At 40.0% G+C, this 17462-nt stretch overlaps 1 protein-coding gene and 1 long non-coding RNA gene across 3 annotated transcripts in view; one reads left to right on the forward strand and one right to left on the reverse strand.

Annotated features, from left to right (window-relative positions):
- LOC130545216 (uncharacterized) overlaps positions 1-11894 on the forward strand; it is a 30083-nt gene extending 18189 nt beyond the window's left edge. Inside the window, exons 2-3 of the long non-coding RNA XR_008961624.1 lie at positions 1666-1778; positions 11337-11894. This is a non-coding gene — a long non-coding RNA (uncharacterized LOC130545216). The remainder of the gene's footprint in view (positions 1-1665; positions 1779-11336) is intronic.
- Positions 1-17462, reverse strand: part of adcy6a (adenylate cyclase 6a) — a 62564-nt gene that overhangs the window by 44109 nt on the left and 993 nt on the right. For both annotated transcript variants that reach the window (XM_057319604.1, XM_057319605.1), the window contains exons 2-3: positions 14474-14662; positions 12833-13766 (exon numbers count right to left, since the gene is read on the reverse strand). In XM_057319604.1, the coding sequence (XP_057175587.1) occupies positions 12833-13765 (933 nt within the window). In that variant the 5' untranslated portion in view covers position 13766; positions 14474-14662. The remainder of the gene's footprint in view (positions 1-12832; positions 13767-14473; positions 14663-17462) is intronic.

Here is a 17462-nt window from a genome sequence, read left to right on the forward strand (position 1 = left end):
GCGCAAATCCATCAGTGAAACGGCACACTACAGCATATAAAACATTGAAATAAACATCAGTAAATAATGAAAACTTAAATGATATAAGAAAGCTAAATACTAAATAAAAAAGCTCTTGTTGCAGTAACTTCAGTCAGTGGCGTATTAACCCTTACAGTCCTTAACAATTCCATTTGAAACAAACTGTTTAAACCTACATTGGCTTTCCTATTCAGATTGCCATAAAAACTTTACTTTTTCCGACTCGTTGATGTGAAACTTACTTGTTGACATTGTCCAGATTAAAATGTGTACAGCTGCACTAAATGCGCGTTCAGAAGATGTGCACAGGAGCGCAAATGAAGAGATGTATCTCCGCAACCGCGGCAAAACCTGCGCGCGCTCCGACACTAAGCAAGCGGGTCATAGCCAGTTTTGATTTTACGTATCTGTTCATTTCACAACAAGATCCATTGCAGAAGCCGCAGAATAACCTGGGTTTTGCCGTGCAGGCCTGCGCTCGAACGCACCAACGGAAACGTATGCCAATAATTTCTGTTAATTTAAAATCTTTTAAATAAAACCATCCACAACTGAAAGGCTACAACTAGCAATCGTTATCGCAACTCTCATATTTATTACACCTATATTTGTCAGAGTGACGTGCACTACCGCGTCATGCACTTTACCATCGCGGTGGTGCGGCTGTTACACCGTGTGTCTCACGGTGAATGCATGAGACTTTAGAGCCCTGTAACATGAATAGAGTTTAGCGGGCTGTGCGTCAGTAATAACGGTCCGTGGGGAAACGCAGTGCTCCGTGTGTACTGTATTTAAATGGATTAAACGAGGCTTCGAGGCAACAAAAATTGCCTCGATGATTTTTTGTATTCGAATAACTCGAGTTACTCGAGGAATCGTTTCAGCCCTACATTACATCCTAACCACTGTTCCACCATCTGGCTCTTAACACTTTCATTTTAAACTGTCTACATCCAATATGAAAAGTCAACTCCTAAAGCCTGTAGCATACTTCGTTTTTTCATGTGTGCGTGAGCGTACGCGTACAGCCGAACGCACAGCTTTGCAAAGTATACTGCTTTCACGGGTTTTGATGCATGCACATTACGTCATATTGCAGTTCCTCTACGGGCCTACAGGGGTCAGGTTTTCTTCTAATAAAAGGTCTTAAAGGTGTCATGAATTAAGACATAAATTTTAAGCCGAGCTTTTGTTATATAAGAGGTAATCGTATTCAAGCGAACATCCTGTAAGTGTCAGAACTGAAAACGCCCTTGTTACAGAAATTACAACTTTTATTGACACCTGGCCGAGCGAACGCCAGGTGCTGGAATGCACCTATCTATGACATCATTGAAAGGTTGAACACCGCCTCCACAGAAGAATATCAACGACTACTTCTCTAACCCCGCCCACTGGTTCGCGCATGACAGTACTGAAGTAACACAAGTTGTGCAGAACCAGATAGGGCAAGCAAGCAATAAACATGCTGCTGAAGATCGGAAAATGCTGTGCAGTCCGTGCCTGGTTGTGGAAGAACACAGTCGCTGCATAACCTTCCTTCGGATTCCGACATTAGTAATGTGTGGTTGAAGTTTATTTTTAAAGACGTTCCAGCTCACATGGGTAAAACATTGAGCGTTTGTTTGCTTCATTTCACTGCAGATTCCTTTGTGAACAAGGCACAGGTCGACGCTGGATTTGCGGAGAGACTAAAATTAAAAAGCAGTGCTGTGCCGTCAATATTGGATCCGACAGGAATGGCGCAGCAATCTTATGTGAGTAAAACGTATTTGTACTATCACTATTGCTTTGTACTATTGCACTATTGTACTTGTCACCATCGCTTTGTTAGAGATAGCTTGATATGTCCTGATAATGTGTAACCTAACGTTAGGTGTCTAACCAAATTCCCAGAAGGCTCCAACTAAGTTTACTATGCAAACTGCTATCCAATCATAGCAATGGGCGTTTACTTCCAAGTCTTCAATGCGGCACGCCCATTAAAACCGAGCGTTTGTCGCACCGGCCTCAAAACCTGGGTAGAAAATAGCCTATTACTTATTGATTTTGATGTTTTTTAATGTAAAAACTAGTGATGCACGATATTGGATTTTTGCCGATATCCGATATGCCGATAATTTCCACCTCAATTAAGCCGATAGCCGATGCTGATACGATATATGCTGTCTATCCACCGGGCGTTTTTACGCAGCTAAACGCGCAAGGCGCTGGACAGCGTTTTTTCAACCAAGGTGGTTTGGTCACAATTATAAGCTGCATGGGAAAAAAATAAGCGCCAGCACTGAGCCAGTGGAAAAAAACAAGGGGGCATAGCCCGGTCACTTCAGTGACTGTGCCTTTTCACAGGGCTTGACATGAAGCATTGTCATGTGGTTGTCCTTCGGACAAGTAAACTTGTCATTCACTTGTCCGAGTACAAAAATTACTTGTCCAACGATAAAAAATGATATTTCATTTGAATTCTCAATATAATTGTTCCGGATCTAGATTGGTAAAGTTTGCTTCTAAACATTTTAACCGCTTTGGCCGCCTGAATTTGGTTATAGGCCTACTCTCCGTGACTGCTATAAAACAAAGGCAAGCAGTAATTATTATTAGTGTTAAGGCTGTAGGGTAACTTTTTTTGCACATAGCACTGGTGCTAGAGAGGTTTAAAGTTTGGTAGCACAGGTCAAACTGTAGGAGTATAAATCATCTGTTGTCATCATTAAAAAAAATATGCAAGTGCAGTTCATCATGAATAGACAGGTAACTGACAAAAGACATTAAGGAATACATACAGATGAATAAATTAGGGCCGTATCATTTTTAGATGACCTACATTTGTTTGAATATTTCTCAGTTGTGTATTTTTCCTTTTTAACTATACAATAGTGGTATATTTGTGCACATAAATTACTGTAGTAGGCTATACTATAGTAAACTGCAGTAAAATTCTTGGATACTATAGTGTTTTTGAACTTTACTATAGTATACAGTGTTTATCAATTCACTACAAGGGCACTACAATTTTCAAAAGCAAATACGGGACTTTTATTTTGACGGGTCTTCAGGAAGACGCATGTTTGCAGATAGCTTCACTCAAACAGTTAAACGCTCGTAAAATAACCTCTCAGAGCAAGACTGGAGAGGAAGTTCATGTATTCATATCCTCATACAGTGCAGACGCAGTCATCACTCGTGTTGTATGTTAAACTGTGCACATAATTCACTCAGACACGCAGAACAGCCAGATGACATTTAAATAACAGGATTCCGCGTCCGCATGTCGTTACATGGACTCAGTCCGATGCGCCATTGATTATTGTCACACACAACAAGCACCACCACGACAAACGCACTACACACAAACACACAGCTCTGTCTAATGCACATATTCTGATTATTGTACATATAAGTCGCACTGTTGTTATTTTTTTTTCAATTTACTTGTCCAGTCGGGCAAGTAAAGTTATCTCTCACTTGCCCATACAAAACATTCACTTGTCGCGGACAATCATTAATGTCGAGCCCTGCTTCTCACATTTTAAAATTATGATAAACGAAATAATTTCAAAACATTTGGAAAATGAATTTGGTGAATATTAATTAAAGAAGCAACAAGAGCATAGGTGTCTTTGAAATGGAGACTACAAAACGGCAGTGTGCAGCAGGCCCGGGTTAAGAATTCAGAGGCCCCTGGGCACAAGTGTTTTATGGACCCCCCCATACACGTGCACACAATAAAGTTTTTAATTAGCCTATAGGGTACCATGCATATAAACACCTCTATCTTTTACAGGATTACATTGACAAGTTACAAACTATGATCACAACCTGAAGGACTATATCAACACCTGTACACATCCTCCATCATACTTTACACCTCATGATTGCAACAATGCTTTTCTGGACCAGCTGCAACAATATTAAGACATTTCCCAGCATACTGTAACTCACTGGCATATGCAAGCAGCACACACTACCACACCTATCAATTCAGTTCTATCAGATTCTTCCATAATTCACACACAAACATGCAGGACATGCTAAACTGTTCTTAAGAGAAAATATAAGAACTTTCTCAAGATAAATTACAGAAAGTTTTAAAGAATATTCTTAAGTGCAATTTTCAAATATTTTCATCTTTATTTTTCTAAGAATAAATGGGCAGTCTTTGTCAATGATTGTACTTCAAGAGTAATTTGTCTATTTGTTAAACTTTATTTGTATAACAAGCACCTTGCATCTCACGTTCTTATTTAAGCATGTAATGTGTTACAGTAAATGGCATTAACGAGTATTATAAGTATAATTCTTTAGCATATATATTATGACATCATCATATGTGTGCGTATGTCAACATTTTGCAATGTATGTAAAAGCACTGTGGATTATCTAATAATGAAGGCTTAATATTGGTAAAGTAGGGCAGTTACTGATCAACATTACATCAATATAAAATAATTCATAATTGGCATGGAAGCACCACCAAATAAATGTAAAAAACGCTTACCTTTTAAGATTAAAGACAGCCGCGAGGGTATATCAACTCATGTTTACAACAATAAAACCGTTCTCATTGACATAGCCTACTGTGTTTTCAGTTTCTGTTGTCAGTTCATGACGCGACATCATCTAACAACTCACAATAAAAAGCGGTGATTTCGGCTAACGTTATATGATCTTTCACACAGCCTCATGGTAACCATGTGCATATTTACGGATGAAATTTGTTCATATTTATATATCCAAACAGTCGATAACAGTGACAGGTTGTTGGAAACGCTGTTTCGTACTCATTTTATTCACGGGTCACCTGTCGTACGGTGGTGCGTCTTCCTGCCGCTCACTGTACAGAGTGACGCCGAGAGAAGGGATCCCTGTGCCGGGAAAGAGAGACCTCGCGCTCGCGGGGCAGCACTGGCGACATTTTCCCACTGAATGAAAGCTAAGGTTTATCCAAGAAGTGGATAGATTTGTCGCTATGTGCTTCTTCTGAACAAAAGCCGCTAGATGGCTCGTAAAAGTGACTAAATCAAAAGACAGATTTTCTAATTCAGAAACAATGTTTTGTGTGTGCACCTCCATGTGCGCACACAAATGAATTTGGCGTAAACGCTGTTATGTGAAATTTTCTTCCCCTTGCCTGGGCCCCAAGCGCGCATGGGCCCCTGGGCCTGTGCCCATAATGCCCATTGGATAATCCGGCCCTGGTGTGCAGAGACGAAAGTCACAGGGCGGCGCGTTGTATATTATGCACGCTTGAGCTCAAGTTCAAAGTCTACTCCCGATGGACGATGGGCAGGATTCAACTTTATTTTTAATCTGTGTTTTAGTTAAAAATGTTAATCAATAAATAGGCAGTGCACGGCTGACGGGCACAGAGATGGATTTCTTTGCGCACTCAGTTAATGTAAGAATGTGCTGCTTTTACAACCATGATTTAATTACAGCTTCCTATCGGCGAAGCATATCGGCGTTATTTTCTTTAGCGGGCCGATGCCGATAATTAATTTATAAGCCATTATCTGCCGATAATATCGGCGTGCCGATAATATCGTGCAACCCTAGTAAAAACCACGCGAACGTCATAAGTAGACCTCATACAACAGTATAAAACAATAAACAAGCCCAGTTCATGACACGTTTAATTAAAAGGTCTGCAATCAAAAGACAGTATTATTTCATCAAATTTACCCAAATCCAGATTATTTTACCTACACAATCCATATGTGTATTTTGGATGCTGGTGAGCTGGTGTCAAACTGGTCCAGTAGCCAGACCGATACCGGACCAGTAATACTCATCCTGGGACAGCCAATATTTAACAACACCCATGACTCACGCAGCAGACAACTGACTTACTCGCTCAACAACTGCAGCCTTTTGCTAAAAAAAGAAAAAACTTTATTACCCAAACTGTGCAAACCATTTAAAACAAAGCTCTTGAAAACAAACCCCTTATAATAACTCAGTGTTTCCCCTATCATTGCCTTAGGGGGACGCCTCGCCCCTCCAACAGCACCTCCCGCCCCCCTTGAAGGTCAAGTTAATTTTATTTTTTATATAGCGCCAGATCACAAGAGAAGCCTATATAACACGTCTATATCCTGTTCTCATACTAAACAAACTAAATAGCATTATGTTATTTATCTTATTTACATGTCGGCATAGGCATGTCATCTCTGTTTCTACATGGTCGTGCCTTTACAGTTCCCCTCTGCTCTCCGTAACGAGTTCCGCCCCCATGCTCTTGCACACAGAGACACGTGCGCGCACATCACAGGTAAGCACACTTCCACCAGCGGACAGAGAGTGCGTCTGGGAAAATATGTCGCATCAACCACCTGAAATGCATATAAAAATATTGGCATTTTGAAACGCTTAAACGCTCCCAGGGTGGCGAAAATGGCAACATTCGCTCTACTGTTCCGAGTCTAAGTACAGAAAAGACGCATGCCCTGCCTCTGACAAGCAACAGTCCAGTTACCACCGGGTGACAGGTTTTCACCCAGATTATCCTTCGTTCCATCCGGACCGCAAGACACAATGAACCATTAAAAAATTGACTATTTCTGTGGTTTAAATTGAGTGGCGCGTGTACATAACTGAGTTGTACACATCACGCGCACTCAGGGACATTTATGTTGATTATTTTGCCGCTATATCCTATAATATCTTTATTTAGCGCCAAACGCGCTTCATTTTAACCCTTTCCGCTCCGTGAGTGCTGCTTCTCCCGCCAAAGACACGTCGCATATAAAGACCTGCAGACACCAAGAGCAGGTAAATAAATGGACACTTTTACTGTAACGCTTAAGTAAACAAAAATGTTTTTAGCTGTCAATCAGTTTACTGTTTGCCATATAGGTTTGTGACAGATTATAAACCATAACGTCTTGTATCTACATTTAGCATGAATGATATTAAAAGGATTAATAATCAGCATGTTAAGAGCATTTCATAATGAATCACGTTTTAATCAGAAAGATGATTTAGAATCAGTTCTAGTATGAATGGCATGGAAAGGCAACTTGTTAGTAACTTTGTAAGTACTTCTCGTGATAAATTCATTTCAGTTGTTACATTTGTTGTCAATAGTTTTTTAAATATTCAAATAGACTACTAGGGCTTCGCTTCAGCACCAGAGCCTACAACACATTTTATCAGTTACCAGGCCTTACTGTGGCTATCAGAATTTAAAATAAATGGCCTGATAAAACATTAGATTGATTGATTAAATATTATTTATTAAAAAAAGCATTGTCCGGACCTCTGCCGCAAAAAAATATAGAGACCACACCCCCCCCCCAAAGCCGTAAACCTAGGGGAAACACTGGAACTGGTGATCTAACACTAACACACACTCAAAAAAATTTGTTTATATACAGACCGAACAAAGAAGTAAATGAGGTGTGAAAACAGAGCGTGATCGTGGGAAACACGCAAACATATGACTGAAACTAGATTTCTGAGTCATGAATCCATACGACAGCGAGAGCGTGCATGTGCATGTGCACAAACTTAAAAATAGGTTTTACGACTGTATGAATTGTTCTATAAATAGGAGCTGCAGTATTAACAACACCCGGTTGTAATTCTTGTGGTCAGTTTTAGCTGCTCTCAGACTATCAGCTGGCCTGCAGTGTTCCTGTAGCTCACATGTTAAAGCACACCAATACCAACACCAGGATTACGGCTTTGATACCCAGAGAATACATGGACTCATAAAAATGAATGCACAGTTGCACCGTAAATAGCTTTGGATAAAACATCTCAGATCACATTGATTACTGAAGGCAAGCATACCGACTAGGGTGTAACGATACTTCATATTACGATATTTTGCGATGCAAAAATGTTACAATGCGCATCGCAGAGAGATGGGGATATTTTACGATATGTTTAATTCTGTTCGTTCAGCGGTCAAGACGCTACTGTACCTACTCTGCGCCAGTGCGTCACGTGTGCTTATCTCGCATGTGCGCTAGAGAGAGAAGCACAAGACACAATCTGTGTCTCGGTTTACAAAGCGTCATATTTTCCTTCACAATCGCCGTTAAAACACAGCAAACTTGAAGCGTGACTGCAGGCGAGTCACCCCGAAACTCATTACAAAGGCAGCACAAACGTTTTTAAATGCCAATGTTAATTTATCCGCTAACGTGAGCTGCTGCATAACGTGATATGCAACATAAAGCCAAAAGAATCCAGCGCTGTTCTGATCAGAGAAGCGATGAAGTGAGTCGTACTGTACAGTATATTAAAAGATCGAATGACATGCTAAAAAACAAGTATGTGATTTGCAGGATGGAAGAAATGTAATACAGTTTATGTAATATGTCTTTTTGAAAGATTTTTCATTTCTGTCTCAAGTAAAGACAGCGCAGCTTCAAAGAGACACGAGCCAATAGCGCTTGAGCGTGAGCTCTGTCAGAGCGTTTCATTGGTTGAATGTGCTGAATGAACACACCCTTCACTGAACGAACGAGTTGAGTCAAAATGAGACTGAATGAACTGCTACATGTCGTTCATGGTCTAATATTCTCTGTGTTACAACAACGCATATCCAGTAGTGACTCAACTTTTCTGAAAAATAAAGGTAATGACCTGGTTTAATCTAATTCTAAGGTAAAGTAAATTATATAGAAACAGTTAAATCTTTGTATGGAACATTTAATTACACCAATTAAATGAGTTCATCCAGATAGATTTTAGTAGACTAATATAATGTAGATTTCGTCGACTAAAAATAGACTAAAACTATGATAAATTGGGATGACTAAAACTAAATTGCATTTTAGTCAAAAGGCTATGACTAAAACTAAATCTAAATTTGCTGTCAAAATTGACACTGATCTTAATTCTAATTTCAGTTGAGCCTTAAAATGTTAACATTCTTTATTAAGTTGTATGTGCAACAAAATAAGTTACTGAAATTGTTAATATTTTGAAAATAAATGTTATTTGAATTTCAGTTTCATTTTTGAATTTTGTTCAAAATATCGAGATGTGTAGGGTATCGTGAACCCAGCATCAAGATATGTACCGAATCGTGAGCTGAGTGTATCGTTACACCCCTAATACCGACACATAAACAAAGAGAAGCTGAGGATAGTGTGTTGGTTTAATAAGTCACAGGAAAGGGGAAATGCATGTGTCCACACACCAGGATAAATTGGACTATATAATACTGCAGCTTTCTGAGAAATCTACACATAGATACGCTTTACTCTATTAGAGATAAGTGCCGTCAGGAGTGCTTTCCCCAAAACAAATGATTGACAATGAAGGTCACACTGAAAGCTAAATTACGGAAAGAAGCCACAACGCTCGTTTTCGATGTAAAAGACCTTTTGTTCTGTGAACATTTTAAACGTGAACTCTTTCTTTGTGGTGCTTCCTAAACAAACCATAAAACAACGAGTTTTAAAAATAGAAGCACATATAAGGAGAATACGGACACCCGGTGACATAAATCAAAGTGATGTTGTTTCATAGCCATCTTAACAGCAGACCTGCTTGCATTCATTCTTTTACTTAGCACCATTCAAACAATTTCTGCAAATTCGCCAGAATCTTCTAAATATAAAAGATTGTACAGAAAGGAATGCAGGTTGTTTCAATCCACTCGAATCCAGATAAATAAAATCAAGTCCCGCCTATATTTTCTTGTTTTGTTTTTTGGATGAATCACTTAAAAAAAGTTACATCACCTTTGCCTAATTTTTTTGTTTTTGTAATAATATGTGTTTACTGTAAAGCTGCTTTGCAATACAAAACTTGAAGATGAATTGAAAAATATTGATTTGGCAGCGCTAACTTGGACAGGGACCATTTCAAAATAATTGTCAGTTTTTCTGAATTTACTATAGGTATACCGTAGGTATGTGTTTAGGTAAAATCATTCATTTTTGTTTAATTTTGTGAACAACCAGCAATATTTATCCCAAATTTCAAATAAAAATATTGTTTCTATTCACATTTACTTGCAGAAAATTAAAACTAGAGAGACGGGTGAAAATAAAAGAAGAAATGCTCTGTATTTTTTTCAGACCTCAAATACTGCAAAGTTTCATGTTCACTTTTAAGCTATACAACAGTCATATTTCTATATGTATTTAGGAAAACTTCAAACATAATTTTTTTATGTGATGACCTCAATTCTTATCACAGTTTTCATGCGTCTTGTCATGCTGTCAGTCTTTCACATAGCTGTTAAATGACTTTATGTCTCTCCTAAGGTTTGATTTGATTTAAAAGGTTTGATTTGATTAAAATTCAAATGGAATGACCACAATACATCTAGAATTGCTGATCTGAAATGAAAATTTGTTATTGTCCCTTAATTTCCCCCCCGCAGCTGTAGTTCTCTGTGAGAAGGAAACCGTCATTTTAACTTGTGTTGACTTAATCAAACGTTAAAAGCTCCTGATAAACATTAGAAATGTACTGCAAACATTAGGGAATAATGCAAATAAACCAGTTAAACCAACGTTTCATGGCTAAGAACCCTAGTGGATAACACACAGCGTTAATAAGAGCTACGCGTTCCTCTTAGTCCTGTTCATTGTTTACTGTGAACCCATTCTCTCTCGCTACCTTGTACAGTGGAAGCAAATAGTTGACACGGAGGTCAAGACCCGACACTCTGCCTCCTCATACACAATGACCCTCCCCCTGCTCTCATAAACTCCTCCCTCTTTGCCACACACACACACACGCACGCACGCACGCACGCACGCACGCACGCACGCACGCACGCACGCACGCACGCACGCACGCACGCACGCACGCACACACACACACACACACACACACACTGAGAAAAGTACAAAGCGTTCCTTGTGTATGAGCACAGAGGCCTGGGTGACAGTACTTGACATGATGTTGATATTTTCATAGGCGGAGCACGAGGAGAGAAAGGGATCTCCTCTGTCAGGGTTCATTCAGCCAACGCCGCCTGACCTTCATCCTACCCCCGGGGTCCTTGGCTTGACTCACAACAACACAGTGGCCATAGATAGCTCAGCCAGAGCCTGGCGCAGCAGATTCAGAACTTGCTAGCAGTACAAGTTCATATTCAAGATCTGTGCTAATATTAGCATGTATCACACTGGAACAAGTTTTATTTAAAAGACTTGAGACCAATTTGCGAATAGTTTGAATTGTTAGCATGAAAAACGTCCACAATGTGATTATGAAATAACAAAGTGGCTGTGGCGAGGGGAGCGTGGTGTAGCGAGGTGTGCAGCAGGAGAGAGAGCCGGGAGACCAGCGGTAAGTGAGTGGAGTAATTACAGACGACCAACACCTGTGTCTCGTTCCAGTAAGGGCGCGGAGAGAGGATATAAGCACCAGAGGAAGGCACAATGGGAGATGAGAGACGGACTCAACACTAGCTGCTACAGACCCAAACCTTCCAGTCAGCCAGGAGGACCTGCGCTGGCTTCCGAGCGACACAAGCCAGGCTGAGAGAGAAGCCGTGGACGTTTTTACTGTTTACTTTGGGTGCTCTATTTCATTTGGTTTTTGAATAAAGCTGTGTCAGACTCGCCAACCTTGTCCTCTTCCTTCCTTCTAACAACGAACTCGCTACAGTGGCATTGTGCAAAGTGCAATGTTTTAGTGAAACATTGTTACATATTAAAGCTTTAAGGCACATAATTTAGGCTTTTTTCCTGACCAGCCTTCATATGTGTTCAGATGTTGACAAGACACTATCGGCTAACTGATCCACAACATGAAAGCCTGCCACACCAAAACACTAGTTAACAGACAAAATAAACAGCACACCTCACTGACATTCTTGATATAAAGGGATATTCAAGCTTGTAGTGCAATGTATGCAAAACCAAACAGAACTTAATCTAAAAGAAGGCAAACATTCATGTAAACTGTGGCCATCCACCCTGCTAAAGCAGTGGTAATCCAATGCAAAACAGCAAACAAACTCAAGGATGTCAGCTCAGCGCTGTGGGCGGAAATGTCCATACGATCAGGTGACAATCACCATAGTGGAATTCAATTCTGAGAGTTTGCATAATTTATGTCATCTTCATAATTAAACACTTCCAGGATAAAAGCAGTAAATAAAGATATGAGAACAGCAGTATAATTATGTACGGGGGAACCTACATTTAGTGCCTACATTGCTATATAAATAAGTCTTTATGAAATTGTTCAAAGTGCATTTAATCTATACATATTTTGTGGGTTTGTGTTACCTGGGAAAAGAACCCATGACCTTTGCATGCTAACAGGATGTTCTACAGCAACAAAAAATGATACAAATGCTCTGTAACCCTGAGATAATTGTGCTAGCATAGCATAAGCATCAGTATCATGTAAGTTAAAGAGACAGTTCGCCCAAAAATAACAATTCTTTGATCATTTACTCCCTCTTGTGTCTTTTCAAACTTATATTACTTACTTTCTTCAGCAAAATGCCAAAGAAGATATTTTGAAAAATGTTGGTAATCAAACACCACTGACTTCCATTATACGAACACAAAACCACAGAGACATTTCTCAAAATATCTTATTTTGTGTTCCACAGAAGAAAAAGTAGCAAAGGTTTTGAATTAACTGACGGTGAAAAAATTATAGTTGGATGTATGGGCCATTTAAAAACAGTTTGCCCAATAAGTATCAAAAATGAATATAATGTTAACATTCTGTCAGTTCAATTTAAACTGTATTATCATTTTTGTTTGTTTCCCAGTGAGCAAAACACCATACTGTATTGGAACAACATAAGGGTGGGTGAAAACATTTTGGGGTGAACTGTTCCTTCATAAAAGAGTGCTACAGTGGTTGGATGTACCTGTTTCCAGAGGAACTCATCCTCTTCATTAATCCTCCACGTGGTGAGGAGGTGTATGGTGGACAGCACTCCTCCGCTGAGCACCGCCGCCCTCATCCGCACAGGCAGCAGCGTATAAATGATGTAGATGAAGAAGACAGACCACCAGATCCCTTCCGAGGCACTGCGGGGGGCCACCATGAGCACCCCAAACACCTGCACCACGATCAGCACTCCGATCACAAGATAGCTGACCATCCACATGTAGTCCTGGTGGAAGCCGTTTCGGTTGCACACCACCATTAATGCTAAGAACAGTGCCATGGCCACGGACAGCACAGAGGCGTAGACCACGTCGGGCGGTCCGTGGATGCAGTGAAAGGTGAGCATGATCCCACAAACAATGACCAATACACCCATCAGCATCGTGAGTGAGCTCTGGTTCAACCTAAAGAAGTATCGCTGGTACAGGCGCTCCAGTTTACGAGACTGGAACTTCTTGGACTGGAACACGCGCACCATCCTCTCCCAGCAGTCCGCCGCCGTCACCGACCCCGTCCCGCTGGCCGTGTCATCGCTGGAGCCGTCGCAACCCGAGCCGTTCCCTTTGCGCCCCTTCACCTCGCCGTCCTCGAAACCCAGGTCGACGGATTTAAGCCCCAAACCCTCCCCCCCACCCCCCGCTTTGCCGTAGTGATCCTCCTGCCATCCGCAGCGCACACCGAAGTTGCCTCCGCCCGTGCCTCCCATCACCCCTCCTCCGGAGCGGGTGGCCTGGGCATGGGGCGGCTGGGGAGGAGGCTCCATGGCTTCCGTGTCCCGCAGGCAGCTCATGTAGCGTGGGTTGCAGAGAGAGGAGCCAACCTTGCGCTTGGACTTCTTGCCATTGTGCTCGCCCCAAGCGGTCTTACGATCGTCCACTCTGGCCACTAGGAAGCCGTTGATCCAGGACATTCTGTAGGGGAAAAAAAGTCAAAGTTCTGACTCTAAACAAGAATATAACGTTTTTCTACATCATTTAAAGAAACGGTTCAACCACAAATGCATGATTATTTTATTGGATGTATGGACTATTTTAAAGGGACAGTTGACAAACACGAAAATGACAAATCTTTCATCATTTATTCACCCTTGTGTCATTCCAAACCTTTATGACGTTCTGCAGAACATAAACGATGATGTTTTGAGAACTGCTGGTAACCAAACAACGTTGACCCCCATTGACTTTCATTGTATGAACACAAAGCCACCGAGACATTTCTCAAAATATCTTCTTTTTGTGTTTAACAGAAGTAACCATCTACAGGTTTTGAACAACATGAGAGTGAAAAACCATGACAGAATTTTTTATTTTTGGGTGAACTATCCTTTTAAAGCTTTACATATGTGGTCACTATGAGCTCTTGTAGTTTGGAAAAGGTTTTTCAAAAATCCTCCCTTTGTTTTCCACAGGAAAAAATAACAGCATACGAGTTCGGACCAACCTGAGGATGAGTAAATGATGACAGAATTCTTTGGGTGTGTTTTTCATGAAACAAACCTTTATAGTTGTGAAGATGTTGTTTGAATCAACAGATGTTCTCATAATGTGTCATAGGGTATAGGATGTATGACCTGTAGAAGAACTCATTGTATCATTCATTTAGAGTTTGGTCTGTTTACCTGTATGGGTTCTGGTGTGCGCCCCAGCCCTGATGTTTTTATCTGAGACACTCATTTATAGCAGTGGATGAGCAAAAGCAATACTTCAGAGTTCGGACTACTCAGTGAGCAGGTCCAATTCTGTTCGGTTACTGTTCCATCCAAAGATCTGTTCCTGAGACTTCAACTGTGGCTTCGTGTCATTGGGATCTATCGACAAAAACAGGCTTTTAAGAAATATGATTAAAATCAATGCCTAAACACAATATCACTGTTGTTGAAAACATGAGCTGAGTCACGTGATGTAAAAGAAAAGGTCTGATCTGTTTCGTCCGTTCACTTAAGACATAACCTACTATGTTTGTTAAGATACTGGACAAGAGGGGCATGTTGACCTACTTTGTGTGTGAATTTGTTCGTTTAAGCGCTTCAAAGACAACTCAATATTTGCGCCATGTCTGAGACTTTCCTTATGCGCGCTTCGGATCTTCTCACAGCGCGAAAGCGAGTTTTCTTGTGCATCATCTTGCACTTAAATGTTTAAATTGGCAAGGCTTGAATGATTACAGCATACGTCAATCCTATTGAAATGTGTCTACATTATTTGATTTGTTGTAGGTATTAAATGTGTATCCATCGACAAACATACATTAGCTGAACTTTGCCAGTCTGTTTTACGCATAATAATTTTTAACGAACCATGTTATAAATGCGTCGTCAGATTTAAGATGAGCCGCTTGTCTCCAGCCGTTGGTGGAGAACCGTGCGGTTACATTTTTTACCGAGAACCGTTACACCCCTTCACAATGTCAACAAAATTCAATTTCTTCCTAGAAAAACTGTATTTAAAGGGCTAGTTCACCCAAAAAAACTAAAATTATTTTATCGTCCTCATGTCATTTCAAACCTGTATGAATTTTTCTTTCTTCTGCATAACATTAAATAAGATATTGTGAAGAACGTTGGTAACCAAATAACACTGGCCCCCACTGACTCCATTGTATGAACACAAAAACCACTGAGACATTTCTCAAAATATCTCCTCTTGTGTTCCACAGAAGAAAGAGTCTTATAGAGGTTTTGGAAGACATGAGGAGAATTTAAAAAAAATTGTTGCCGATCTTAAATCCATATATTTCCTTAACATTAATGATTAATAACATCCCTAAACAAAGAAGTTAAAAGGATTCAGAATCAATTAACAATAAATGTACGTTTCATATCTAATCTGGTCCCTCTCGCCTTATATGAGCGTTCTGAGGTCTAAATGTTACTCTAGCATGGCAGCAGGTCATCTAAATGAGACTATATAATTAATACACTTTTGATTTTACGGTTAAAACAATAGTAGATTTAATAATATTTACCAGTAGATTTAATATTAATACAATAGACTTTTGAGAATTAAAAATACCATAATATTGCAAATCTGTGCAATTTCCCTTTCTTTTCCCTGGATTTTAATTTATTTCATTAAATTTTTTCTTCGTTTTAATTTACTTTATTTTCTCCAGTATACATGCTTGACGCACTTTGCCAATGTTCTAGTGATGTAACCATATCAAAATCTCACTGTACGATAATACCTCGGAGTAAAGTCCACGGTGCGGTATTTATTGCAATATTTAAAATGACAAATGCTGACTTGGAAATGTGCCATAAGCATCCTCTTTTCTTTATCCTCTAATCATAACTGTTGCTTAGAGGTTTGTGTTAGTATGAGATGGGTCAAATGACCTAAAAATCCCTTTTATAGAATAATTGCACCAGATGGACCTTGCCAAAGGTAACATCTATTCTTTTTTCTAACATTCTCTATGTTAGGCCCGGAAGACCTATGGTTTCATACAGTCATAATATTGGAGACAATATTGAGACACTTTTGCTATGCCGATAACACTATATTGATAATATTGTTACATCCAATGTTCACAATAATGCCAATAAAATATCTACTCTCAGTCTCAAACTATCCACTTTGAAGCTAAATATAAAAGTATGGTTCCATTACCCATTGAGAAATCATTCATGGTTTTATTATAGTCAAAGTGTAGTAACCATGTTTTTTTGCAGATTACTGTTCGTCTTAGTAGTACTGCAAATATCATGGTTAAACAGGTTATTGTGATGAGTGCACAGTGCATTTTTGGTTACTGTGGTTTTACTACGAAAAAAAACAAAAAACGATTACATTTATAAATATAAGGGTCGTAAATAATGCTCGAATATTCGCAGGAATAAGGCACGGAATTTTAACATTAGAGATGTCTATATCTCATGGACCACCTCGCCATGACACATGCTTTCAATGAGAAATATACATTCCAAAGCAACCATTAACACGCGACACACGGATAAACAGAGGAAATAAGTGATCTTCCTAAAAACGCATCCCTCATTCACACCAGCCAGGCCTGCAGTAAACATTCCTATACCAAATGATTCATACATGTGGGGACCTGTGCTTGTGATCTCGAAAGAGGCTGATGGATAAAAACGTCTATTCCCTTTACTGGCACGCATCTGCTCGTGTGCATTTTGACGGACAGCATACACAACATATTCCTTCCATGTACGATATCTATTCTGATTTCTGAATCATCATTTTATTAGGGGCCCACACTGATGAGGATCGCGCCAACATGTACACGGTTGCAATGTGCATCATAGCCGTGTCGCGCTGGAATTCCACCGGGACAAATGCACGACATTTCAACAGCCTCTCGCCGATGTTACATAACACAAATGTAAAAATCGCACTGTCGCATCAATCCCCAACATTAACCGTTACCAATCAAATGCATGTTTGGAAACGAGCTCAATTTTCAGTCAGACGTGCAATGTCCTTCTAACGAGAAATGAAGAAACGCCTATGTGAGCCTAAAAGCCGCAACCGTCGACGCGTATATTCGCTATAGACATAACATATGCGTGCTGCATAATTTCAGCCCTTCATCGATGTTGCCAGATGAACTATGCAGCATTTCTGCCATAGGCCGTTTGAAGATGT

This window comes from Triplophysa rosa, linkage group LG21, assembly GCF_024868665.1.
Source record: "Triplophysa rosa linkage group LG21, Trosa_1v2, whole genome shotgun sequence".
Classification (NCBI taxonomy): Eukaryota; Metazoa; Chordata; class Actinopteri; order Cypriniformes; family Nemacheilidae; genus Triplophysa; species Triplophysa rosa.